General features: G+C 56.1%; 1 protein-coding gene and 1 long non-coding RNA gene across 3 annotated transcripts; one reads left to right on the top strand and one right to left on the bottom strand.

Annotated features, from left to right (window-relative positions):
* LOC131753419 (myosin-6) lies at positions 1 to 25,414 on the top strand. Of its 2 annotated transcripts, none has more exons than XM_067028738.1 (38): positions 1 to 142; positions 1,655 to 1,873; positions 3,075 to 3,218; positions 3,461 to 3,617; positions 3,715 to 3,742; positions 4,028 to 4,139; positions 4,406 to 4,498; positions 5,466 to 5,529; positions 5,796 to 5,894; positions 6,327 to 6,430; positions 6,521 to 6,659; positions 7,105 to 7,373; positions 7,659 to 7,829; positions 9,012 to 9,321; positions 10,013 to 10,083; positions 10,374 to 10,461; positions 10,552 to 10,669; positions 10,815 to 10,938; positions 11,222 to 11,358; positions 12,570 to 12,825; positions 12,961 to 13,203; positions 13,353 to 13,529; positions 13,815 to 13,960; positions 14,189 to 14,279; positions 16,631 to 17,020; positions 17,372 to 17,498; positions 17,590 to 17,708; positions 18,071 to 18,267; positions 18,813 to 18,996; positions 19,175 to 19,340; positions 19,472 to 19,596; positions 20,189 to 20,497; positions 20,737 to 20,940; positions 22,286 to 22,411; positions 22,623 to 22,898; positions 24,057 to 24,152; positions 24,843 to 24,977; positions 25,339 to 25,414. In XM_067028738.1, the coding sequence occupies exons 2-38, from the start codon at positions 1,673 to 1,675 to the stop codon at positions 25,360 to 25,362; spliced, it is 5,820 nt and encodes a 1,939-aa protein (XP_066884839.1). In that variant the 5' UTR covers positions 1 to 142; positions 1,655 to 1,672; the 3' UTR covers positions 25,363 to 25,414. The 2 variants fall into 2 exon arrangements, with proteins under 2 accessions (XP_066884839.1, XP_058914680.1); XM_059058697.2 differs by lacking the exon at positions 1 to 142 and adding an exon at positions 1,323 to 1,347.
* LOC136793807 (uncharacterized) lies at positions 5,079 to 16,780 on the bottom strand. Its single transcript, XR_010839620.1, has 4 exons — positions 16,475 to 16,780; positions 15,781 to 15,839; positions 5,768 to 5,866; positions 5,079 to 5,511 (listed from the first exon to the last, which is right to left on the bottom strand). It is a non-coding gene; the product is annotated as an uncharacterized lncRNA (long non-coding RNA).
* Positions 25,415 to 25,940: the final 526 nt, after the last annotated feature.

Consider the following 25,940-nt stretch of genomic DNA (forward strand, 5'->3'; position numbering starts at 1 on the left):
GAGGACACCTGCCTGCAGACTTGGGGACCAGAAGGAAACCAGGACTGCACAGAGAGGGCAGCATGGCAATTCTTTTCCTGACAAAAGGAAACTGAGTCAAGGATCTGGGCCGTAGAGCCCTCCCTGGGCATCCTGGCTCCAGGTACCAGTCCCCAGCACCACGGGACTCCAAGTCCAGATAGAGTGGGGAGTTGCTCCCAGCCTGGGCTGTGTGAGGACAGGCCAGGAGGAAAGGAGGGAGGGGAGCCCGTGGTTGGGGGCAGGGGACAAGCATCTGGCCTGCAGTAGAAAGTGGCCCTCACCCAGAGTGCTCAACTCACCCTTCAGGTTAAAAATAACCAAGGTAAGGGCCTGGTGGTGCAGGGGCAGTGATGTGAGAAGTCCTGTCTTCCCACTATCTGCCCATCAATCCTTTGGAGGGGAGGAATGTGCCCGAGGACTAAAAAAAGGCCCTGGAGCCAGAGGGGCTAGGGCGACAGACCTTTCATGGGCAAATCTGGAGGCCCTCTTGTCCTCTTGTCACCTCCAGAGCCAAGGGATCAAGGGAGGAGGGGCCGGGAGGGGAGAGAGGTGGGAGGGAGGGTCCCTAGGGAAGGACTCCAAATTTAGGCAGTGGGTGGTTGCAGCGGGATATAAAGGATCGTGCTCTAGGGACAGACTGACACTCCTCTGAACCAGGTAAGATGGGGTTTGGGTGGGAGCTCCGTGGCCAGCCCTCAGAGCCCCCAACTTGAGGGGAACGGGGGTGCAGGTCAGTCGGAGGCCCAAGGCTTCTGCTAAAACTGACTTTCTCCAGCCCTGGGAAGTTTCCACTGACAGAGGGGAGGTTCCAAGGGGAAAACCAGAAACCTCTTTTCTTCTCCTATCTGCATTTCTTTCCCTGCATCTGTCCTCTCCTGCTTTCTGTATCCTCCGTGTGCTTTCTCCATCTTTGTCCCTCTTTGGATGGCTTCCGTCTCTTTGTCCAATTTTATTTTGCCTCTTGGTCTTTGTCAGTACTTGTCAATATCATGCTTTTTTGTCTGTCTCTCCTCCTGCCCTCACGGCTTCGTGTTCTAATCTCCTTGCCTCTCTTGTTTCCAACTCGGATTCCACATCCCACTCCTCTCACTTTTACTAGCTCTGCATCCTTTCTTTCCTGTCTCTCTGCCTCTCATCTGCCCCTGACTGCCCATGTCGGTCTGTCCCACTCGGCTGGCTCTCGGTTTAGCCTCCCGGCTTACTTCTCCCCATGGGCCTGCCTCCGTTTTTCCTCATTCTCCTTGTCTGTTCTTCCCTCTACCTGGCTGTACCTCTGTGGCTCCGCCCATGGTCCAGAGTCTCCAGGATTTGTGAAGAGATCTCCGGGTGAGAACCACCCCATTTTTCTCCTGGAAGCCAGGTTGCTACACCAGGGGCCCCCTGTCTCTCCTCTGAGCAGCTCAGCACCTCACCTTAGCAAACTCTAGCCAATTCCACTCCACGCAGACCCCTCACAGATTCTCCTTCAGCTTCACATCAGAGGGCAAGGGAAGCAAAACCCGAGTTGGGGAGGGCTGGACCCAGGCCAGGTAGGGAGGTGAGAGTGATAGGACCCAGGTGGTGAGGAGGTGGGGCAGAGAGTCGGGAGCAGAGGGCAATGCCACCCACTGAGGCCTGGGCCTTCCTGTCTCAGCCGCAGAGGAGGGACAAGATGACCGATGCCCAGATGGCCGATTTTGGGGCGGCAGCTCAGTACCTCCGCAAGTCAGAGAAGGAGCGTCTCGAGGCCCAGACCCGGCCTTTCGACATCCGCACTGAGTGCTTCGTGCCGGATGACAAGGAAGAGTTTGTCAAGGCCAAGATCTTGTCCCGGGAGGGAGGCAAGGTCACTGCGGAGACGGAGAACGGCAAGGTGCGTGGGGCACAGCACGGGGTGGTGGGTGCAGGGGTGGAGCCACATGCAGTGGAGCTGAGGGGCTCTGGAGAAGAGCCAAAGCCAGCGGGGGTGCTGGATGAGCCCCCCCCTCGAGAAGCCCAGCATCTGAGTGAGAACTGACCTTTCTTGTTAGGTCTGAGCAGGTGTAACAAGACCCCACGCCAGCCCGTTGCCAGAGAGGATGCTGGCGGCCGAAAACCTCAGCTGGTTTCCTCCTCAGAGGGGACTTGTAGATAAAGAGGGCATAGACACGGCATCAAATGAAGCTCCCTTCTCAAACCTGCATCCTTCCACTCTTCCTCAGTTTCCTCCATGAACCGAGTCTCCCCAGTCCTCCCCAGCCATACCAAGAGCAAACTTTTACCGATGAACGTAAAGAGCAGGAGCTCTTAAGCTGAATGCTCAGTCCAGGGCTGACAACCAGCACTCAGAAATCCACAGTCCTGGTCCCTCATGCCAGCCACGAGAACTACCACTGGCCAGCAGCAGGGGCTCTGAACCGTGTGCCTCGCAGACATGCTGGCTGACCGTTGCGTCCCATTGAAGTGTGTAATAACAGGCCACAACCTCTGGGGACTTTGACCCTGAACCCAGCTCTGCCACTAGCAGCCACCATGCTGGCAAATTATTCAGTTATTCGATCCACAGCTTTCTCCACTGTAAAAAATGCTGGAATACCTACTTGAAGGATCTCATGACATCAGGGCACGGCAAACTGACCAGTGACGATCAAACCATTTGACAGTGACCAATGAAGAGTGTAGGGTAGACTGGGTGAGATGTTCTTCCATTAGTGGCAAGGTTTGCCCTGAGCAATTGATGCCCTGAAGTACTGCCCCCAGGAGTCAGGGTAAGGTGTGTGTGCACAGGTCAGAGAGCGGCCAGCCCTAGACAATTAAGCAGGGACTGAAAGGTGATGCTCATGGGCACAGGGTCTGGGGAACTGGCAAGACACAGGGACTCTAGGACAGTCCCTAGGAAGGGAGAGGCAGTGGGCAGGCAAATTATCTGGTGTCATGGGGAGCTATGGGCTAGGGCCCAGGCACTGGTGAGAGAAGAGCTAGGGGAACGAGGCCAGGTCACAGCCTGTATTCTGGGAGGAGGTAAGTGGGCGAGGCTGGCAAGGTCCTGGTGGGAGTGTGGTCACCCCTGTCCTAATGCCCCACCCCCTCCCCAGACGGTGACCGTGAAGGAGGACCAGGTGTTGCAGCAGAACCCGCCCAAGTTCGACAAGATTGAGGACATGGCCATGCTGACCTTCCTGCACGAGCCCGCGGTGCTTTTCAACCTCAAGGAGCGCTACGCAGCCTGGATGATCTACGTGAGTGTCCTGCACACGGCGGGCAGCCTGTCCTGCACAGAGTCCAAAGTAGGCCGGGGCGATTCTCTCACGGGGAGGAGGTTGGAACTCTCCCAAAGGGCTCTCTGCCCCCATCCCGTCCCTGGTCAGCTGCAGGAAGAGAGGAGCCAGCTGGGCTGACCAGGGACTCCTCTGCCTGTCACCACGGCCCATCCCAGGCTCTCCCCTCCAACTTCTCGTGACTGCCCTATCTCCCACTTCAGACCTACTCGGGCCTCTTCTGCGTCACCGTCAACCCCTACAAGTGGCTGCCGGTGTACAACGCCGAGGTGGTGGCCGCCTACCGGGGCAAGAAGAGGAGCGAGGCACCGCCCCATATCTTCTCCATCTCCGACAACGCCTACCAGTACATGCTGACAGGTGGGCCGGCTGTTCTGACCTGTGGCCCCTCAGCCCCACACCCGTGGACCTGGGCCCTCAGCCCTGACCCCATTGCCTCTGCTCTTTTCTCTTCCAGATCGGGAGAACCAGTCAATTCTTATCACGTGAGCAAACACCATCCAGCCACAGAGGGGCGTGGGCTGAGGGGGACCCAGGCTGATTCCTGGGGCTGATGGGGTGGGGAGGAAAGGTTTAAGGCAGAGATTGCAAGGAACTGGGCTCTCCGAGGAGTGCCGGAGTGACCTACAGTGTTGGGCGGACTCTGCAGGGAGCTGGGCCCCGGGGGAGGAGATTAGATGGCTGGGACTCTGAGAGAAGAGGGTGCAGTGCTGAACTTCGAATGGAGGACGGTGGGAATCTGGGTTCTGATGGGTCCCTATTGCCCCCAGCGGAGAATCTGGGGCAGGGAAGACTGTGAACACGAAACGTGTCATCCAGTACTTTGCCAGCATCGCAGCCATAGGTGACCGTGGCAAGAAGGACAACGTCAATGCAACCAAGGTGCCGGGTGGGCCACGGGCTCGGCAGAGGGGGACTGGGGCCAGGCTGACCAGGTGACCCCTAGCCCTGCCCTGGGAAACAGTGTGGACTGCACCCCTGAGCCCAGTGCTCAAGACCTACCTGGCAGGAGACGCACACTCTGAGGTCTGAATATGACCTGTTGGAGCTGCAGACCCACCAGCAGTCCATCCAGACACACCCCCGCCCTCCCCACCACCACCTGGAGGAGGACAGGAGACGCAGCCCCGCGCTCTGCTCCCCTGCAGGGCACCCTGGAGGACCAGATCATCCAGGCCAACCCCGCCCTGGAGGCCTTCGGCAACGCCAAGACCGTCCGGAACGACAACTCCTCCCGCTTCGTGAGTGCACCTGACCACTGCCAACTGGCCTCATGCGGCCTCAACAAAAAAAAGGGGGTGCAGTTTTGCCAACAGTCACCCCACCTGGTTGATTGTCCTGCATTTGGTTTTGGGATATCAAATAACATACACACACACACACACACACACACACACACACACACACACACACACACACACACACTCCAAACCCTCCCCACTCAACCTGGCCCCCGAGTACTGGGAACTCAAGAAAAGAGACCCTGAGCCACCACAGCTGTTCCAGAGCCGAGTAACAGGGCTGATTTGGGTCACATTCTAGATTTTCCTTATGACTGTTTCCAAAGCTCTTCCACACTGGAAGTGGGAAGAGAGCATGGGCATTGGAGCCATTTCCCCAGCATTCCATCTGCCCAGCAAGTCCCCACACCTCTCTGAGCCCCAGTTCCTTCATCAATGAGACGGAGGTAGTAGTATCTACCTTGCTGGTTATTGGGAGGATTACAAGAGATCGTATCAGAGGTTCAAACAGGACACATTCTATCAGTGCTCATTCCTGTGTCATTTCTTTCTTTTTTAAAAAAATATTTATTTATTTATTTATTTATTTATTTGGCTGAGCTGGGGCTTTAGTTGCGGCACGTGGGATCTTCGTTGTGGCATGCGGGATCTTTAGTTGCGGTGTGCAGGATCTATTGATAGTTCCCTGACCAGGGATTGAACCTGGGCCCCCTGCATTGGGAGAGCAGAGTCCTAACAGCTGGACCACCAGGGAAGTCCCCTCCTGTGTCGTTTCTGCTCAGAGATCCCTGGGTGGCATGTGGGGATGGGCATCCTCTTCCCTGTTTTACTGATACTAAACTGGGATTCCAAAGAAGTCATTTACATTTCCAGAACCGTCCAGGGCATTCTGGGTTGCGTTGAGGTCCAGGATCTCCGCGCGTCTCTTCTGGCCAGTTCTCTCACTCTTTGTCCCATCTGCCCCCAGGGGAAATTCATCAGGATCCACTTTGGAGCCACCGGAAAGTTGGCTTCTGCAGACATAGAAACCTGTGAGTACGTGGGGAGCCCTGCACACACCTCCGGGTCCTCCACCTCTGCCTTCATTCCCGCTGGATGCCCCACATCAACATTTCCCCTCCATCTTCTGTCTCTGTCTACATTTGCCTCTTGGCTTTAGAATTTCTTTTCCTTTAAACCGTATCTTTCCCCTGGCTCTCTCCACTTGCCGTGAGAGCCCTTCTCCCCTGACCTCCGCCCTTTTGCTGGCTTGGCTCTTTCCCTCCTTACCTGCCTTCCTCCCCTCTCCTCACTTCAGATCTCCTGGAGAAGTCCCGCGTGATCTTCCAGCTGAAGGCTGAGAGGAACTACCACATCTTCTACCAGATCCTGTCCAACAAGAAGCCAGAGCTGCTGGGTGAGCCCAGCCCGATGGCCCTGCTGCCCCAGCACCCTCCGCAAGCCCGCCTGTGCAGGGCAGATCCCTCCTCCTCCTCACCCATCCCTCCAGCCTGCTCACCCCGCCTCCTTCCATCTGCCCATTGCCTTTCTCTTCCTCCCTCACCTTGGACTCCCGTGTGTCAGTTCTTGCCTCCCTTTCCACCCTTCCTTGCTGCTTTACTCCTTCTCCTCTGCATTTGCCTCCCCTTCTCCCACCTGTCATTTGCCCACCATCCTCCCACCCTGGGTCCCCGCCGCCCACTTTTCCTTTTCTTCTGCATCCTCCCCCTTGGTCCTGGCTGACGGTCCTCCTCTCTACCTACTCCCGCTCTTCCCTTCTCCCCACCCCTCCCCCCCACCGTGCCCCCTCCCACCGCCTCGTCCCCTGCCCTGTCCCTTGCCTGGACAGACATGCTGCTGGTCACCAACAACCCCTACGACTACGCCTTCGTGTCTCAGGGGGAGGTGTCCGTGGCCTCCATCGACGACTCCGAGGAGCTGGTGGCCACGGATGTGAGTGAGGAGGTAGTGGGAGGGCTCCCGGGGCTCCTGGGCCGCCCGCCCCGCCAGAGGCCCCACTCTGCCTCTCTCGCCCTGCCCCAGAGCGCCTTCGACGTGCTGGGCTTTGCTCCTGAGGAGAAGGCCGGCGTCTACAAGCTGACGGGCGCCATCATGCACTACGGAAACATGAAGTTCAAGCAGAAGCAGCGAGAGGAGCAGGCCGAGCCCGACGGCACTGAAGGTTCAATGGCGGGAGAGCAGGCGCTGAGAAGGCCTGAGGGGATGGGTGTCTGCCCGTCATGCAGAGACAGTCCTCTGGGAGCACGGTCTCCCATTCTGTGTCCAAAAGGGGTGCCTTTCAGCGATTTTATTTTTGGCTGCGTTGGGTCTTTGTTGCGGTGCGCGAGCTTCTCATTGCGGTGGCTTCTCTTGCGAAGCACGGGCTCTAGGCGTGCAGGCTTCAGTAGTTGTGGCGCACGGGCTGAGTTCCTCCGCGGGATGTGGGATCTTTCCAGACCGGGGTTCGAACCCATGTCCCCTGCATTGGCAGGCAGATTCTTAACCACTGCGCCACCAGGGAAGTCCCTATTTGCAACTCTTTAACGAGAGAGGTAGGACCTGATGGTCCTGGGAAGGGAAAGAGGGTCTGCTGAAAGTGCTTGCTTATCCCTTTCCTTCTCCACCAGATGCCGATAAGTCTGCCTACCTCATGGGGCTGAACTCAGCCGACCTGCTCAAGGGGCTGTGCCACCCTCGGGTGAAGGTGGGCAATGAGTACGTCACCAAGGGGCAGAATGTCCAACAGGTGTACTACTCCATCGGGGCGCTGGCCAAGGCCGTGTACGAGAAGATGTTCAACTGGATGGTGATGCGGATCAATGCCACCCTGGAGACCAAGCAGCCGCGCCAATACTTCATAGGCGTCCTGGACATTGCCGGCTTCGAGATCTTCGACGTGAGTGGGGAGCCCCGGGGCCAGGAGAACAGTAACTCACTGGTTCGCACAGGCAGCCACCGCTGGCTGAGCCGGCTGCAGGCCAGGCGCGGGGATGGCGGTGGGCTCCGCAGTGGTGGAGACGGTCATGTGTCTTCAGGCGGCTCTCCCTCCCCGCCCTGACAGGGGAGGGGAGGGACCAGCTGCACCCCTTGCCGGGCTGGACACAGCCCTGGGCCCACCCCGTGGGCCACGGACAGCTGCCCGCCTGACCCGCTCCCCTCCCCCACCCCACCCCCTCTGTAGTTCAACAGCTTTGAGCAGCTCTGCATCAACTTCACCAACGAGAAGCTGCAGCAGTTCTTCAACCACCACATGTTCGTGCTGGAGCAGGAGGAGTACAAGAAGGAGGGCATCGAGTGGGAGTTCATCGACTTCGGCATGGACCTGCAGGCCTGCATCGACCTCATCGAGAAGGTGCCGCTTCGGCCCCTCCACCCAGGTCCCCTTCACCCGCCATCCCAGACAAAGTGACAGCCCTGTCCCTCTACAACCAGGAAACTAGTCCCCAGAATCCCAAACCCTGCTTTCACACACTGACATCACAAGCATACACAGGTCCAGCCCTTCCTACTCTCCCCAGCACCTAAGACCTTGTCTTGTCTGGTGGACACCTCCCAGGGTCTTAAGAGGGGGATGCAGTGAAGGAGAGGGCTCTCCTGGCCCCTCTGACACCCCATGAGAAGCATCATTCACGGAAAGAAACTAGGCTGAAACTAGACATGTTGGCTTCGCATCCTCTCCCTGTTGGCTGAGGGTAAGCCTGTCTTCAGCTCCTCTTATCTATGGAGGTTTCTCAGAGGAGACAGGACGGAGCTGGTGGGAGGCTCCTAGTGCTGACTTACTCGCCGGGCTCCATTGCTGATAGAGGCCAGAGGCCGTAGCAACTGCCCCTCCCCCAGCCCAGCCACGGCCAGTCAGAAAACAGGGCCTTCCCCAAAAGCTTTGCGTAGTTATCCAGGCTGCTGCTCTTCCAGAGGCCTCAGATTTCCCTGAAATTGTATGTAAAGGTGTGTGTGGACTGGTGGTGGGCGAGGTGTATATGCAAGTGTGTGTGTGTATGTGTATTTTTCTGGGGAGGGAGTCTTTGGATTCGCCAAATTCTCAGTAGGATCCCTGTCCCAAGAAAAGTCAAGAGCTGCTACGCTTTCTGAAGTGCAGGACATTGTGCAGAACCTGGATCCCTCTAACCATTCCTTGAACGATTGTTACCCATCATATAGGCACGAGTCTGGCCTGCCCTGTAGTCTGGCGCCTCTGACACACTTCTGTTCCAGCCTTCACCCCACGCTGGGGCAGGGAGCCATTCAGGAAGAAGGGGCTGTTCTTGAGCCCTGGGGGGGACAGAGGCTGGGGATTGGGAATACAGGGCTCTTCTCTGGGTCCACTGGGGCAGAAAGAGGTTACACTGGCCAGATCTGAATGTATTTGGATTTAGGTTAACTCCAGGAATATTGGCTTCCTGTATCGGGACACGAGGTACCAGCCCGGGCTCTCTGTGGCCTGCCTGCTGCAGTCTCTCCTCTGTCGGGGTATGGGACTCTGCAAGCCTGGGAGTGCACTCAAGTGATGCTCTCCCCCTCCCCACCCCACCATCAGCCCATGGGCATCATGTCCATCCTGGAGGAGGAGTGCATGTTCCCCAAGGCCACTGACATGACCTTCAAGGCCAAGCTTTACGACAACCACCTGGGCAAGTCCAACAACTTCCAGAAGCCACGTAACATCAAGGGGAAGCCGGAAGCCCACTTCTCCCTGATCCACTACGCTGGGACCGTGGACTACAACATCATAGGCTGGCTGGAGAAGAACAAAGACCCGCTCAACGAGACGGTAGTGGGCTTGTACCAGAAGTCCTCCCTCAAGCTCATGGCCACACTCTTCTCCTCGTATGCCTCCACTGATGTCGGTAAGAGGGCAGCCCTGCACTGCCAGAGCAGTTCTGGAGGTGCAAGGGGCCAGGATCCCGCTGCTTCAAAGCACACAACTCTAAAGGCGGGAGGGAGACCGTGAGCCACGGGAGGGGGTCAGGAGATCCCACAACAGCCCATCTCTACCCCTTCTGTGGAAGTGCCATTTTCCCCTTTGGGTTATGGACATTGCTGTACATGCTGTGCATCTCTTCAAGACTCTGAGCAACTGAAAATCAGTGAGGGTGGCACGCAGATCACTGCAGCAGGCCTGGCATGGAGCCGTGCCTGCAGGAGGTCACAGTAAATGTTGAGAGGATCACTGAACATACAGTAGAACAAACGGGCCTCCAGTTCAGAGAAGGATGAGAAAGGGTGTGAACTGAAACGATGAGGGTAAAGTACAAGAAGAAAAGTAGAAAGTGGAAAGATGTAAGCATGGATAGGGGTTAGAAGGGAATGGGAGGAGAAAGCACTGAAGTTATTTCAATGCTTGCTTTGTGCCAAGCCCTGGAAAGGCACGCTCCATGCTTGATCTTTTCTAATCTTCTTCTCCTCCTCATGAGAAAACTGAGACTTAGAGAATAACTTGCCCAAAGTCACACATCTAGTGAGCAGCGGAGCCTTGCCCCTACCCGAGGGCTTGTCCATTTTCAAGCCCTTGTTCATCATTCCTTCTCTTGTTATTAGGGGACAGCAGTAAAGGCAAAGGAGGCAAGAAAAAGGGCTCATCATTTCAGACAGTATCGGCCCTCCACCGGGTAAGAAGGGCCCAGAGATGCCAAGAGACTTGTGGTGGGCAGGCCCAGCCCAGAGCATTTTGTCTGCACCACTCTAACCTGATGCTCTGAGTTTGGAGAGGAAAGAAGCTAGAGTTATGTGGTCGTTTTTGGCATGTAAATTCTATACAAGCCTGAACTCACATCATAAATTAGGTATCAGCTCCCTATCCCTTTGAGGGTTCTGGTGACAGCTTGTCTGGGTCCCAGGGCTCAGGGACCAAAGGGATGGTCCCTGTGGCTCCTGACCTCCAACACGCATCCACCCCCAGGAGAATCTGAACAAGCTGATGACCAACCTGAGGACCACCCACCCTCACTTTGTGCGCTGCCTCATCCCCAATGAACGGAAGGCTCCTGGTGAGCGATGCACAAGGGTCTGGTCTGGAGAGGGCACTTGGCATCCACTTGCCCTAAGGCTGACCCTCTCCCTCTCCCTTCCTGCCACAGGGGTGATGGACAACCCCCTGGTCATGCACCAGCTGCGCTGCAATGGCGTGCTGGAGGGCATCCGCATCTGCAGGAAGGGCTTCCCCAACCGCATCCTCTACGGGGACTTCCGGCAGAGGTGGGTACCAGGGCCCCCCAGGGCTCAGGGAACAGGGGGAGCATGGGCAGCCTCGGGTGGGAAGAGAGTCTTCAGGTGGCCTCAGATTCTGTGGGCAGAGCAGATCAGTGCAGAACGTGGGTAACTACGGGCACCTCCCTCCCAGGTACCGCATCCTGAACCCGGCAGCCATCCCTGAGGGCCAGTTCATTGACAGCAGGAAAGGGTCAGAGAAGCTGCTGGGCTCCCTGGACATTGACCACAACCAGTACAAGTTCGGCCACACCAAGGTGAGTCTAGAGCCCCATAGGGTGGCGTTGTAGGATGTGCGACCATGCTGAGTGGACCAGCTGGGAGTTTGGAAGGCAACCCCTGATTCTTGGCTACCCGTATCAACCAAGGGCTGGAACCCAGGCTTCCTTTCTGTCTTGTTTTTCACATTTCACTCCCAGGTCTAGGATGTATGGGTAACAGGGCCCTGGGGAGCTGAGCCAGCGTCTCCCACACTCTCCCTCCACCCTGGCTACCCTTCTCTGAGGCTGTGGCCCCCTTGGCTCTACCCCTCTCCCCCAGGTGTTCTTCAAGGCGGGGCTGCTGGGGCTGCTGGAGGAGATGCGGGACGAGAGGCTGAGCCGCATCATCACCCGCATCCAGGCACAAGCCCGGGGTCAGCTCATGCGCATTGAGTTCAAGAAGATCCTGGAGCGCAGGTGAGACTGGAGGGAAAGAGAGAGGCACTCCCAGAGATGTAAGAGGCAGACAAGCAGATTGAAGTGGCATGGGTCAGGAGACCTAAATTCAAATCCTGGCTCCACCACTTACTAGCTAGCCTGAGCAAGTGATTTTGCCACTCTGGGTCTCATTTTGAATTCTTTAAGAAAATTCCCCTTAGGGAAATATAAATTAAGACTCCAATGAGATACCATTTTAAAACACTAGATTGACAAAAATCAAGAAGTCTGACCCACTGCTTATGGATGTGTAAATGTGTGCAATCTCTTTGGAAAACAATGTATCATTTTCTTTTAAAGTTGAACAGTTACATACCTTTCCACTCCTGAGTGCATTGCCACAGAAGAACTCCTGCACCTGTTCAACATGAGACAAAAAAGAATCTTTATAGTAGCATTGGTCAAAATAGCAAAGATCTGGAAACAACTTGAATTTTCATCCACAGGAGAATGGGTGAATAGTAGTATACTCATTCGGGGGAATATTATAAAGCAATGAAAAAGGAGGGAACTAAAACTGAGTAAACAAAACCAAGTCACAGAAGGATACCTATTGTGTGATGCAATTTTTATAAAGCTCAGAAATAATTTTTAAAATAGCATATTGTTAAAAGATGAATACATATATGGTTAAAATATTTTTTGAAAAAGTTAGGAAACAAAAAACACAAGATTCAAGGTAGTGGCTGCTTCTGGTGGAAGGACCAGGAAAGGGGATGGGGTGGAGCACACAGGTAGAATCAACAATGGCAATGCTCTAGTTCTTGTTTGGGTGATGAGTTCATGGACAGTCATTTTGTTTCATGCTTCATAACGTACACATATATTATAGATATTCCTAAATGGAAAATATCATCTTTTTAACATGCTTGAGGTTCTTATGAGATTAGAAACACTGAACACAGCAGACATTCTACAAGTGGTAGCTTCCATAGCTACTAATACTCCAGTAAGGAAGATATAAACTGCCTTTTTGTTGAATTGATCAATTAATAAATATTTATGGAGCAACTCCATGTTCAGTGTGGTTATGTTGAGGTGGGGTTGCCTATCAAGGCTACAAGACAGGGTTCCTGCCCTCAGGTGCCTACAAACTTGCTTAGATGTGCTGGGAGCCGAGTGCTGCTGACCCTATGATTGCAAAGTGCTCTTTTACAGTGCCCTTCCCTGCCTTCTTGTTTCTTTGCCAGGGATGCCCTGCTGGTAATCCAGTGGAACATTCGGGCCTTCATGGGGGTCAAGAACTGGCCCTGGATGAAGCTCTACTTCAAGATCAAACCACTGCTGAAGAGCGCAGAGACAGAGAAGGAGATGGCCACCATGAAGGAGGAGTTTGGGCGCCTCAAAGAGACGCTGGAGAAGTCAGAGGCTCGACGCAAGGAGCTGGAGGAGAAGATGGTGTCCCTGCTGCAGGAGAAGAACGACCTGCAGCTCCAAGTGCAGGCGGTGAGACCATTTCTCCTCTCCGCTCCCCTGGATTATAGCCCGTCTCATCTGAGTCTCAGAGCTCCGGCTCTCTTTAAGACCCTGGATCTCTCCTCTCTTTCATCACCATCTCTCCTCTCTGTCCTCTTCTCCCAGGAACAAGACAACCTGGCTGATGCGGAAGAGCGCTGCGACCAGCTGATCAAGAACAAGATCCAGCTGGAGGCCAAGGTGAAGGAGATGACTGAGAGGCTGGAGGACGAAGAGGAGATGAACGCCGAGCTCACGGCCAAGAAGCGCAAGCTGGAAGACGAGTGCTCTGAGCTCAAGAGGGACATTGATGACCTGGAGCTGACGCTGGCCAAGGTGGAGAAGGAGAAGCACGCGACAGAGAACAAGGTGAGGGCAGCTCCCTCTGGCTCCAGCCCAAGTCTCCTCAGGATTCCCAGACCTGAGTGTGGCCCTGGTCCTTGGCATTGGAGGTCTCCACAGATGTCTCCAGGTTGGTGACCTTTGACCCTAAAGGGGATGGGGTTCTTGGTCAACAGGTGAAGAACCTGACAGAGGAGATGGCTGGGCTGGACGAGATCATTGCCAAGCTGACCAAGGAGAAGAAAGCTCTGCAAGAGGCCCACCAACAGGCCCTGGATGACCTTCAGGCTGAGGAGGACAAGGTCAACACCCTGACCAAGGCCAAGGTCAAGCTGGAACAGCAGGTGGATGATGTGAGTAGTAACAACCATGCTCCATCCCTCTCAGGTTGGGATTTTTCAGGCAACACCAATGGCCAAGGGGTTCCCGATCCCTAGAACTAACTTCCATGACCCCTGGGGCCCTTTTCTTTCTGCAGTTCCACACTAGGCTGGGTCTCTAATCCTTCATGCTTGCAGGGCTAACTCTGCTGGTTTGACTTCCAATCCCATTGGACTTTGGGTTTAGAAGGGAGCAGAAGAGGATGCACTGTGGATCTCAGGTTTCCTACATCCTGTTCATTTCCTTTTCTCCACCAGCTGGAGGGATCCCTGGAGCAGGAGAAGAAGGTGCGCATAGACCTGGAGCGAGCCAAGCGGAAGCTGGAGGGTGACCTGAAGCTGACCCAGGAGAGCAACATGGACCTGGAGAATGACAAGCTGCAGCTAGAAGAAAAACTCAAGAAGTAGGAGCCTGCGGCGCGGCCAGGAAGGGCTACTGAGGGTGTCTGGCCTGAGGGTTAGAGAGCAAGGTGCTGCAGCACCTCGGGCCAAGGCTGCTCTGGGCACACAGCCCCCGCCCCCCACCTTCACCCTCGGGGCCAGGGCGAGGGGACTTGTCCTCGCATGCCGAGGCAGAAGGAGAGGATGGGCACAGAGAAAGGAAAACCACCTGTCACCCTCTTCTCCTCCAGGAAGGAGTTTGACGTTAATCAGCTGAATAGTAAGATTGAGGATGAGCAGGCACTGGCCCTTCAGCTGCAGAAGAAACTGAAGGAAAACCAGGTGAAGTTTTTCTGGGTGTAGCCACCCGGGAGCTCAATGGCACTGAGGCAGCTGAGGCTGCAGGAGCTGCTTAGGGTTCTAGACAGTATCTAGAACTCCAAGCCGCCCGGAGGCCCCAACAGCCCTGACTTACAGGCACTTGGGAACATCGGCCTTCCCCTATTAGAGCAATAATGTCTTCTTTCAGCAGGACTATCTGGGGGAGAGGGTGGGGATCATACTTACTAAAAGGGCTTCTCTTGCTGAGCTATGCTCCACCTCATGGGTTTTCTGCTCTGGGACAATTGGTAGGACTCCGTTCTCCTCTCACCCTTACTTTTGGTGCTTCTCCCTGCTTCATGGCGGTGAGAAGGGCCTTCATGGAGCACCTTCCAATTGGAAGCTCTGTTCTTATTCTTCCCAGGTATTTACTCTAGCCACTAACTCAGGCTGGATCCCCACAGAGCACCATGATATGGAGTCAACTCCTGCAAACTTGAGCAAGTCGCTCCCCCTCCTGAGCCTCTGATTCTCCTCTCACCTGTAAAATGGGACTAATGACCCCTGCGTTGCAGAGGACCAGAAGAGATATTGTATAGGAACCCACTTTGTCAACCAGGAGGTGACATATATGTGTCATTTTAGTATAGCTCAGGCTAGAGAAGTGAGCCAGCCACTTGCAAGAAGATGTTCTTTTGTCTTTCGCATGGCTTTCTCATCCCTCTGCAGGAGGAGATTGATTAACAGCCAGAGTCTCCCTTGCCTTTAATGCACCCTGAATTTTAATGTGCTTTTAGTCCCATGTTTGTCAGAAGAGCCCTGGAAGCAAGGAAGGCAGGTACTCTCGTTCCCATTTCATAGCTGCAGAAGCTATATGGCCACATCTGGACATAGTGACCCCAAGGCCACAGGGACTCAGCTATTTATCCTCTCATTTTCTTATGAGACCACTAGTGGAGAGAGCTGATCTCCCCTCAGCATTCAGGGTCGATGGCCCAGGGTACAAGTGACACATGAACACAGTTCCCCTCCTCTGGGGGCTGCTCAGGGGCTGGTCTGCCTTCAGTGACACTCTTGCCTCCCATCTTCTTGGGTGCCCCTTCTGGGTTTTAGCCCGAATATTAGGACGTCCCCAGATTCTCCTACCCTGGTCTGGGCAATCTCTTTGACTGATGAACCCAGAACAACTGTGCTGTTATCCTCACCAGGTCTTGGCAATGGGCTGTGGCTCCTCCTTCTTCCTGACCAAGCTCTTGCACTCAGTCCCCATTCTCCATCCTGGGAGCAGGGGTATGGTGGTCCTCTCCTGCTCCCAGGACCCCCCCCCACACACATTCCATCAACACCATCCATAACCACAGATGAAGGGATCCCACCAATCCTCCCCTTTGCTCCTTGCTAGTCAGACAACAGATCAAAATTGTAAATAGGACATTCTGCCAATTTAGTCAGGCCAAGGCTAAGGCCAGAAAATAATGAGGTAGGGACGTGATACAGAGGAGGGCACCCTGCTAGCACTCACCTGGCCTGGAAGGGAACAATTAAGCTGGAACCCAGCCCTGGGCATAAATAAAGTAAGCCCTGGAGAGTGAGGAATATAGTTGATTAGAGTTTGTGGTTAATTCAGAAGAGTACAAAAGTTTTTGATTATTTGGAGGCATACTGTTGCAAATATTTGTAAAATACAAGCACCAGCTTTCCCACCTTATCATTAGCAGAACAGAGCCTAGTGAATCTGTAGAATCTTTAAGACCCAGGACCTCACAGGATCTCAAGATCCCTCTCTGAACACAGATTCTCAGGATTCAGGGCTGCAGATGCTCAGACTGGGTCTGAGATGCCCCTCCAGGAAATGCCTTGAGAGTTTGGCTTCAACCAAATTCCCACTGATGGGCTGTGCATTATAGGATGTTTGGCAGCCTCCCTGGCCCCTGCCCACTAGATGCCAGTAGCAACACCCCCTCCCCAAGTCATGACAATCAAAAACGTCTACAGGGCTTCCCTGGTGGCGCAGTGGTTGAGAATCCGCCTGCCGTTGCAGGGGATACGGGTTCGTGCCCCGGTCCGGGAAGATCCCACATGCCGCGGAGCGGCTGGGCCCGTGAGCCATGGCCGCTGAGCCTGCGCATCCGGAGCCTGTGCCCCGCAACGGGAGAGGCCACAGCAGTGAGAGGCCCGCATACCACAAAAAAAAAAAAAAAAAAAAGTCTACAGACCTTGTTGACTGTCCCCTGGGGCACAGAATGTCCCCTGGTGAGAACCACTGCTCTGCAGGACCTGGGTGCTTTGGCCAGGAGCCTTCTAGAGCCCTGGTGAGGGGGCTCTGATGGAGGGGTCAGGCGGTGGGTCTGAGCCCCCTATACCCTGCCCAGGCACGCATCGAGGAGCTGGAGGAGGAGCTGGAGGCCGAGCGCACTGCCCGGGCCAAGGTGGAGAAGCTGCGCTCAGACCTGTCCCGGGAGCTGGAGGAGATCAGTGAGCGGCTGGAGGAGGCCGGCGGGGCCACGTCCGTGCAGATCGAGCTGAACAAGAAGCGCGAGGCTGAGTTTCAGAAGATGAGGCGGGACCTGGAGGAGGCCACGCTGCAGCACGAGGCCACGGCGGCCGCCCTGCGCAAGAAGCACGCCGACAGCGTGGCCGAGCTGGGCGAGCAGATCGACAACCTGCAGCGCGTGAAGCAGAAGCTGGAGAAGGAGAAGAGCGAGTTCAAGCTGGAGCTGGACGACGTCACCTCCAACATGGAGCAGATCATCAAGGCCAAGGTGGGCCTCTGCTCTCCTCTCCTCGCCCTCTCCTCCCTCACAGCCTCGCAGTGCGCCTTCCTTCCACTTCCTCTCTGCCATCGCTCTTATTCTCACTCCCTTCGTCGCCCTCTGGTCTCTCTCCCTCTCTCCCTCGCACCTGCCTTGCCCTTTACCTGTGTCTCCATCTCCTCACCATCTCTCCCTTCTTTAATTCATGCATCCTCTCCAGATTGTGCCCCTCCAGCCCCGCCCCATTTCACCCCCCACCCCCTGCCTCTGTGCTCTCCCCAACCTTGGCCCTCCCTTCCTTCCTCCAGTCAACCCAGCCCCTCCCACATTCACCTCTCTCTTGTCCCTTACTGCCTGAAGGCAAACCTGGAGAAGGTGTCCCGGACACTGGAGGACCAGGCCAACGAGTACCGGGCGAAGCTAGAAGAGGCCCAGCGCTCCCTCAATGATTTCTCCACCCAGCGAGCCAAACTGCAGACGGAGAACGGTGGGTGCCCCTAACCAGCCCTGCGCCTGCCTCACGGAAGAGCATCAGTTGCCGCCTTCCATGGCCCACAAACCCTTGTTCCCACCTGCAGGTGAGCTGTCCCGGCAACTGGAGGAAAAGGAGGCGCTGATCTCCCAGCTGACCCGAGGGAAGCTCTCCTACACCCAGCAGCTGGAGGATCTCAAGAGGCAGCTGGAGGAGGAGGGCAAGGTGAGGCCCAGCTACGGGACAGCGGACAGGATTGATGGCAGCCCTAGGGCAACCAACCTCAGAAATGGAGCCTGGAAGCTACAGAGAGGCCTCTGTAATGAAAAAACCTCCAGGCCAAGTTCTTCTACTCTTCAGCTAAGCCACACCCGAACATCACTGAGTGCCTCCTTTGTTATTTGGAAGGGATGGGCAAACTGGGAAGGTACCTTAAGATGTTGAGATTCCACACCAGCCCTCACCCTGAAGGAGGCCGGGGCTTGGTTGAAGTTCATAGATAGGAAAAGGATTTGGAGAATGGGGAGAGGGCCTTCCCTCCCACCTTCCCAGACGCTGAACCCACCTCCTGGTGCTGCCTCTCCCAGGCAAAGAACGCCCTGGCCCATGCGCTGCAGTCAGCCCGGCACGACTGTGACCTGCTGCGGGAGCAATACGAGGAGGAGACGGAGGCCAAGGCCGAGCTGCAGCGCGTCCTGTCCAAGGCCAACTCGGAGGTGGCCCAGTGGAGGACCAAGTATGAGACGGACGCCATCCAGAGGACCGAGGAGCTGGAGGAGGCCAAGTGAGTCCTGGGCAGCCCCCCACCCTGCTTCTAAGAGAGGAAAGCTCAAGAGGACATGGGTAGAGACAGGCTGAGTAGCATGGGAGGCAGATTGGAGGTGGAAGGGAGGAGGTGGGGAGAAACGTGGTGGGCAATACAGGTGCTTGCGAGGGAGCTGGGATCCTGCGCTCTGAGTGAACCCTGGCTGGCCCTGACTCACTTCCTGTGACGGGCGAGCTTTTGGCCCGGGTTATACCTGATGCTCACGTATAAGACGAGCAAAAAGCTTGTTGGTCAGAGGAGCTACCGCCGATCAGCCTGGGTGGGGAGAGGTGAGGGCTGCCACCCTGATGCGGCTCCCCGTAGGGAAGAGCCTCTGTTCTAGGCACCCGAAGCCCTGGCTCCCTGGAGGCTGGGGTTCCAGGGCCTGAAGGGCTGCTCAGTGTCCCAAGGAACTGTGTGGGAGGGCCGGGCCCTCCTCATCTGGCAGTTCAGGGAGGGGCCGTCCCAAGGCCCCCCGCTGTTCCCAGGTAGAGTGACACACATACACCCAACCACCCGGGCAGGAAGAAGCTGGCCCAGAGGCTGCAGGACGCGGAGGAGGCCGTCGAGGCAGTCAACGCCAAGTGCTCCTCGCTGGAGAAGACCAAGCACCGGCTGCAGAATGAGATCGAAGACCTGATGGTGGACGTGGAGCGCTCCAACGCGGCCGCCGCGGCCCTGGACAAGAAGCAGAGGAACTTCGACAAGGTGGGCCCAGGCTGGGCGCTCGCAGCCAGGGGCCAGAGCAGGCGGGCAGGCGGGAGTCAGGAACGTCCTCCCAGGAGGCAGAGGCTGGGAGGAGGCTGAGCCCAGGAGGGGGGCCCGGGCGGCCTTGGAGGTGGGGCTGGGGCTGCCCGGTGACGTGAGCCGCGTCCCGTCCCCGCAGATCCTGGCCGAGTGGAAGCAGAAGTACGAGGAGTCGCAGTCGGAGCTGGAGTCCTCGCAGAAGGAGGCGCGCTCCCTCAGCACCGAGCTCTTCAAGCTCAAGAACGCCTACGAGGAGTCCCTGGAGCACCTGGAGACCTTCAAGCGGGAGAACAAGAACCTGCAGGGTGCGGGCCCAGGCCGGGGGCGGGGGCGGGGCAGGGAGGGTCCGCACGTGGCGCCCCCCAGCGGCTCCTAGAGGCGTGCCCCCCGTTGGACCCCGGCTGCCCCCCCGCTGAGCGGCCCGCCCCTCCCACAGAGGAGATCTCCGACCTGACTGAGCAGCTGGGCTCCAGTGGAAAGACCATCCACGAGCTGGAGAAGGTCCGCAAGCAGCTGGAGGCCGAGAAGCTGGAGCTGCAGTCGGCCCTGGAGGAGGCCGAGGTGCGCGCACAGGGGTAGAGGGGGCGCAGGCGGTGGGAGAAGAAGCTGAGCTCTAGGCTATGGTCCCTGTTCTCCTCTCCCTTTTTTGTTCACTGTTCACAGGCAGTTTTGTTCACTGCTTCATTCTCAGAGCCTAGAACAGTGCCTGGCACATAGTAGGCACTCAACAAATATTGTGGAATGAACGAATGAACCGGTCACTCAGTTCCCTTCATCACACAAACATTTTACCTATTACATCTTAGACAAGATCCCCTGTTTTCACTCCCCCACCCTCCTTCCACCTCTGCCTCCCTCTTCAGGTTTTTACATTCTGTGCCTGATTGCCTCGGTTTCCTTGGCAACACCGCTCTCTTCATTTTCCTCTTTGTCTTCATAGCTTGCTCTCCTCTGTGAGAGCCTGAATCACCTTCTCTTAGGACTTTTCTTTATCTATCTTTCAAATTCTCTTTTCTTCTTCCTCCTTCTGCTTCTTTGACTGAACCACTTACAGCACTCTTGAACTCACTTTGTATCCACGATTCATGGACAGACCCCTGCCCCCATCCTGTGCCCTGACTTCCTCGAACCCTCTCTCCACACCCCCCTCCAGGCTTCCCTGGAGCACGAGGAGGGCAAGATCCTGCGGGCCCAGCTGGAGTTCAACCAGATCAAGGCAGAGATGGAGCGGAAGCTGGCAGAGAAGGACGAGGAGATGGAGCAGGCGAAGCGCAACCACCTGCGGGTGGTGGACTCCCTGCAGACCTCCCTGGACGCGGAGACACGCAGCCGCAACGAGGCCCTGCGGGTGAAGAAGAAGATGGAGGGCGACCTCAACGAGATGGAGATCCAGCTCAGCCACGCCAACCGCGTGGCCGCCGAGGCCCAGAAGCAAGTCAAGAGCCTCCAGAGCTTGCTGAAGGTACCTGGTGACTCTTGGAAGCAGGAAGTCACCCCACCCAGAGAGGGCTGGTGGCCGAGTTGGGGGGTGGCGTCCCATCACAGCACCAGATCCCTCCTGCCCCGGGGCCGTTGCCAGCACCTCCCACAGGTCCCAACTGAGCCACCGCCAGGGGCCCTCCACAGCATCCAGTTCAGTGACAGCCTTCTGATGGGCCAGGGCCCAGCTGCCGCTCTCACGCCCACTCTCCTGATGCGCAGGACACCCAGATCCAGCTGGATGACGTGGTCCGTGCCAACGATGACCTGAAGGAGAACATCGCCATCGTGGAGCGGCGCAACAACCTGCTGCAGGCCGAGCTGGAGGAGCTGCGGGCCGTGGTGGAGCAGACGGAACGGTCCCGGAAGCTGGCCGAGCAGGAGCTGATCGAGACCAGCGAGCGGGTGCAGCTGCTGCACTCCCAGGTGAGAGGCCGGGAGAAACCTGCCGAGCAGCAGAGCCAGGACATCTAGCAATGCTCTGAATCAGATGCCCTGAGAAAGCTTATGTCCAACCTGGATCATAAATTATTTCATCTCTTGGACCAGCTCGCCTCTGTTAGTCATGGCTGCAGAACCACAACCTTGAGAAAGGGGTCGACACTTAACAGCTAAGAGTGTCATGGTTGATTGGTGGTGCCTGGCAAAATCACAAATCTGGGAGTCGTGGAATGCATGCTGTTATGTGATATCCTACATCTAGAAGACAGCCAGCCTCAGCTTGCTGTATTAAAATGGGACTTTTGGAGTTGAAAGAAGCACAACTGCATCTGCTTGCAAACCAGATTCTCCACAGAACACCATTTTTCTGCAATCCCATACACACTGTTTTCAGCTATACTCGGTAATGAGTTTTTATGTCCATCTCACTGCACTGCCCCGTGGAGTTTTGTTCCATAATCTAGTACATATGGGAATGATGACATCACCCCCTGATGTGGTCCTCTCTTCCTTACCCCACTCTTTCTTTTCTTTTTTTTTTTTTTTTTTTTGCGGTACATGGGCCTTTCACTGTTGTGGCCTCTCCCTTTGCGGAGCACAGGCCCCAGACGCGCAGGCCCAGCGGCCATGGCTCCCGGACCCAGCAGCTCCGTGGTATGTGGGATCCTCCCGGACCGGGGCACGAACCCATGTCCCCTGCATCGGCAGGAGGACTCTCAACCACTGCGCCACCAGGGAAGCCCCCCACTCTTTCTATAACTCTAATCACTTCCAGGATACAGTCCCTTCAACCAAGTTGTTCCCATTGTCCTTGGAATATTTTCATACTCCTGCACAGACATGTTACTGCAGAGCTCAGGAGTAGAACTACAGACCCTTTCCTGCTTGAAGTCTTTCTTCAGAGCTGAGTCCCTTTAGATATAATGTCTAGAATATATCTATTTTCATCGGAAAAGAGAAAGCAGGTGCAAAACAAGGAAAATACTAAAAGCAAGACATGTTCTTTAAAAATGACCAGTTCTCGGGCTTCCCTGGTGGCGCAGTGGTTGAGGGTCTGCCTGCCGATGCAGGGGACACGGGCTCGTGCCCCGGTCCGGGAGGATTCCACATGCCGCGGAGCGGCTGGGCCCGTGAGCCATGGCCGCTGGGCCTGCACGTCCGGAGCCTGTGCTCCGCAACGAGAGAGGCCACAACAGTGACAGGCCTGCGTACTGCAAAAAACAAACAACAACAACAACAACAAAAATGACCAGTTCTAATGTTCTCTGGATAAAAGTGTAGAATCAGGCAGCAAAGCCTATATTCAATAGTTTTCTTTACCTTTCTCTAGAACACCAGCCTCATCAACCAGAAGAAGAAGATGGAGGCAGACCTGTCCCAGCTTCAGAGTGAAGTGGAGGAGGCAGTGCAGGAGTGCAGGAACGCCGAGGAGAAGGCCAAGAAGGCCATCACGGACGTGAGTGGCCGCTCCCCTTCTTGCCCTCCCCAAAAGCCTCGAACCAGGGCTGTGGGGCCAGGCCAGGCCACTGTGCTGTCACAGCGGTGACTCTGCCACTCTGTGGGTGTGAGGGCCTCAGGAGCAAAGGCCAGCATGGGAAAGAGGTGATCCTTAATGGGAAAGAAGAGGCCCCGGGGCCCTGTTCTTTGACGCTCTCTCCCGTGCACAGGCCGCCATGATGGCGGAGGAGCTGAAGAAGGAGCAGGACACGAGCGCGCACCTGGAGCGCATGAAGAAGAACATGGAGCAGACCATCAAGGACCTGCAGCACCGGCTGGACGAGGCCGAGCAGATCGCCCTCAAGGGCGGCAAGAAGCAGCTGCAGAAGCTGGAGGCCCGGGTGCGGGAGCTGGAGAACGAGCTGGAAGCCGAGCAGAAGCGCGTCGCGGAGTCGATCAAGGGCATGAGGAAGAGTGAGCGCCGCATCAAGGAGCTCACCTACCAGGTGCGGGCGCCACGGCTGCTCTGGGGCTGGCCCCTTAGGAGGGGACGTGAAAGCGCATCCCTCACCCCACCTCCTGGCCCACACAGGCCCCACACATAGCCGCCCAGCCCTCCTGCCACCTGCTCCTTGAGAAGCTGTCTTGAGATTATTTTTCTTTCACAATCTCTGGAGACCGTTTGGCTTGAGTCCATGAATTTTTCTAGTGAAGGGAGAATCTACTTCTACTTCTTGAAAGCTCTTTGAATCAGCATTTCCCCAGTTTTTAATAACCTGAAGTGCTACCATGAAGGCTTCAGAACAGTCCAAGCAATCTTTCCACCAGCCTCAGAGGCAGGGGCATTGTGTGGCATTTTAGTGATAAAAGTCAGGGATGGGAAAAGACTCAGATCTTCCATGGAACTTCTGGGACAACAAACAGAAGGCCTTAGAGGAAGAAATCCCAAAATGTTCTAAGCCCTCCATCTGTATAGCTCAGAGCTTATGCCCTTGACCTGTTATTTTCACAGTGTGCCTGGGAAGGAGAGACAGAGAAAGAGGGTATTGTTCCATTAGACAGCTGGATATGAGAGGCATGGGAAAGAGATACAGATGTAGAACTTCAGGTGTATTGTCGCCATAAGTGGCAATAGCATCCTGGCACGTGCAATGGTCAGGAATGATCACGCGACATTGGAACCACTGGTGCCCGATACCTGACCCAGTACAATGTATATTGGGTTATCATAGATTAGAACGATCTGGATTATGATAATCCCTTCTTTCTGCTTTCCTCATTGACTAATGAGGAAAAGCTCCTCTCTGGTCACTCCAGAACCACTGGCCAGTAGCACCTCTGGTGCTCCAGATTAGAGCTGGAACAGCCCTGATGTCTCCATATTATCAGATGAAGAAATCCCATTTGGTTCCGAGCCCCTCCTCCCATTTCTCACCTTAGGGCCACAGCCCTCCTTGCTTTTCAGATCCTGGACTGAGGACCTTGCCGTGCCCTCTGACCTGTAAGTAGTGTCAGAGATGAAGTTTCCCCATCACCTCTTTGACCTGGCCTGTTGGAGGGAAGAGCTGCTAAGGCGTGAGGAGAAGATGGGGTGGTGAGGGAGGGAAAGATAATCGCTCTCGTTCCTCCCCCCAAACTGGCTTCTCCCGCCCATATGCCTCCAGACGGAGGAGGACAGGAAGAACCTGCTGCGGCTACAGGACCTGGTGGACAAACTGCAGCTGAAGGTCAAGGCCTACAAGCGCCAGGCCGAGGAGGCGGTGAGTTCATGGTTTTCTCCACACACGCCTCCTATGTGTCAGAACCAACAAGTGTCCACTCCAGCGTGAGGCCTGGATGGAGGGTTTGCTATTTACTCTAACTCTCAAACTCAGAGCTGTGTCAGGCACTCTAAGTGAATAAGAGCAAAGCTTATTCCACCCAGGACCTGCCCGCAAGCTGCTTATAATCCATATACCGGTAAGCCCAAGAGAAGGCAGTGCAGCTGCTGATGCAGGTCAGGGGGCCAGCCAGTGCTGAAGGCTGGAAGGTGGCAGGAGAACTGGGCCTGGAAGAGGACCTGAGCAGGCATAGCACAGTGGGGAGGACATCCAGGTGAGCACAGAAGTGTGGATGTGACATGCTGATGAGCACACCAGTGCAGGAACCCCCGGCAGTCCAGGAGCACCTGTCAGAGTCACAGTTGGACAGGTGCGGTGAAGCTGGATTGTGAGGGCAGGGAGACCAGACAGCGTGGGATTCCTCTTGGGCAGTGAGTGGCTGGGAGTCTGAGTGCTGGACAAATTTGAGGAGGGGGCCAAGCCAGGAGCAGGACACCCTTGGCAAGGCTGTTGCAGGAATGCGGGTGAGGGTAAGAGTGCTGAGCCCCTGGTCAGGCATAGGGAGTCCCCCAGACTAAGAGGCTGGGCCCCCTCTCGCCTCATCCTCCCACCCCCCCCGAACCCCCACAGGAGGAACAGGCCAACACCAACCTGTCCAAGTTCCGCAAGGTGCAGCACGAGCTAGATGAGGCAGAGGAGCGGGCGGACATCGCCGAGTCCCAGGTCAACAAGCTGCGGGCCAAGAGCCGCGACATCGGCGCCAAGGTGGGTCCCTCCCCAGACCCTGCTACTAGCCCCCCTAGCAGCGCGGCCCCAATGTCAGTGCCCTCTTAGTGGGCACTCCTCCCCACTGTATTTGGATAGCCCTGAGGGTCCCACAGCACTCACACCTGAGCTACCCCCTCCTGCTCAGAGAAGTCCCCCACAGACTGGAACCTCCTTTGAAAGCCCAGTCCCACCCCCCCCGAACCACAAGGAGCCCTAAATGGGACCCCAAGATCCCTGAGGCCTGAACCTCTCCCCACTAAGGGCATCTCCCTTAGGCCCCTCAAAACCCTAGCGACTCCTTCCCACACCCTTCCTCCCTCCCGCCAGCTGCCCCCTCACACCTTTTATTCTTTCTCAGCAAAAAATGCACGATGAGGAGTGACACTGCCTCTGAACCTCGCTCTTGCTGACCTGCAATAAACATGAGTGCCAGACTCTGCCTGAGCCCCTATCCTTCCCCGCCGACCATCCAGGAGCCGTCCTGGACTCCTGAGGGAGGGGGGCCCTGCCCCTGTGTCAGAGCTGGGGGAGCCAAGACACCCCACATCTACAGAAGAGGAACCGAGGCCCATGGAGGTGAGGCGGCTTCCCTGAGGTGGCAGAGCCGTGAGCCCCCCTACTGCTTGGCCAACAGACAAGGGATGAGAGGGAGAAATTCCAAAAGTGGAGAAAACAAAGGCACCAGAGGGTGAGCCAATCCTAGACACTAGGAGACAGAATTGCACTGCGGAAGCTGAAGCCACCCTCCACCTACCCCAGCCCTGAGGCCACAGGGGTTAAAGTTGTCCTGGGACACCTGTTTCCTCCAAAATGAATTCCCCACCGATGCCAGGAGAGGCTCAGAGCTGGATGGGGATGGAGATGTGGATAAAGAGGGTGACACAGGTCCCTTTCTGGTCAGCCCCTTAGAAGTAACCCACAGGGAGTCTCGCTCCCCATCAGCCCCCGGTGCAGTTGGCT

This window comes from Kogia breviceps, chromosome 3 (genome assembly GCF_026419965.1).
Source record: "Kogia breviceps isolate mKogBre1 chromosome 3, mKogBre1 haplotype 1, whole genome shotgun sequence".
Classification (NCBI taxonomy): domain Eukaryota; kingdom Metazoa; phylum Chordata; class Mammalia; order Artiodactyla; family Physeteridae; genus Kogia; species Kogia breviceps.

Bases quoted from the DNA above. Each gene is read 5' to 3' on its own strand.
- LOC131753419 (XM_067028738.1), top strand. From the start codon at position 1,673: ATGACCGATGCCCAGATGGCCGATTTTGGGGCGGCAGCTCAGTACCTC. The intron at 4,499-5,465 runs GTGAGTGCACCT...ATCTGCCCCCAG, and splicing joins ACGACAACTCCTCCCGCTTC to GGGAAATTCATCAGGATCCA. The intron at 20,498-20,736 runs GTACCTGGTGAC...CCTGATGCGCAG, and splicing joins GCCTCCAGAGCTTGCTGAAG to GACACCCAGATCCAGCTGGA.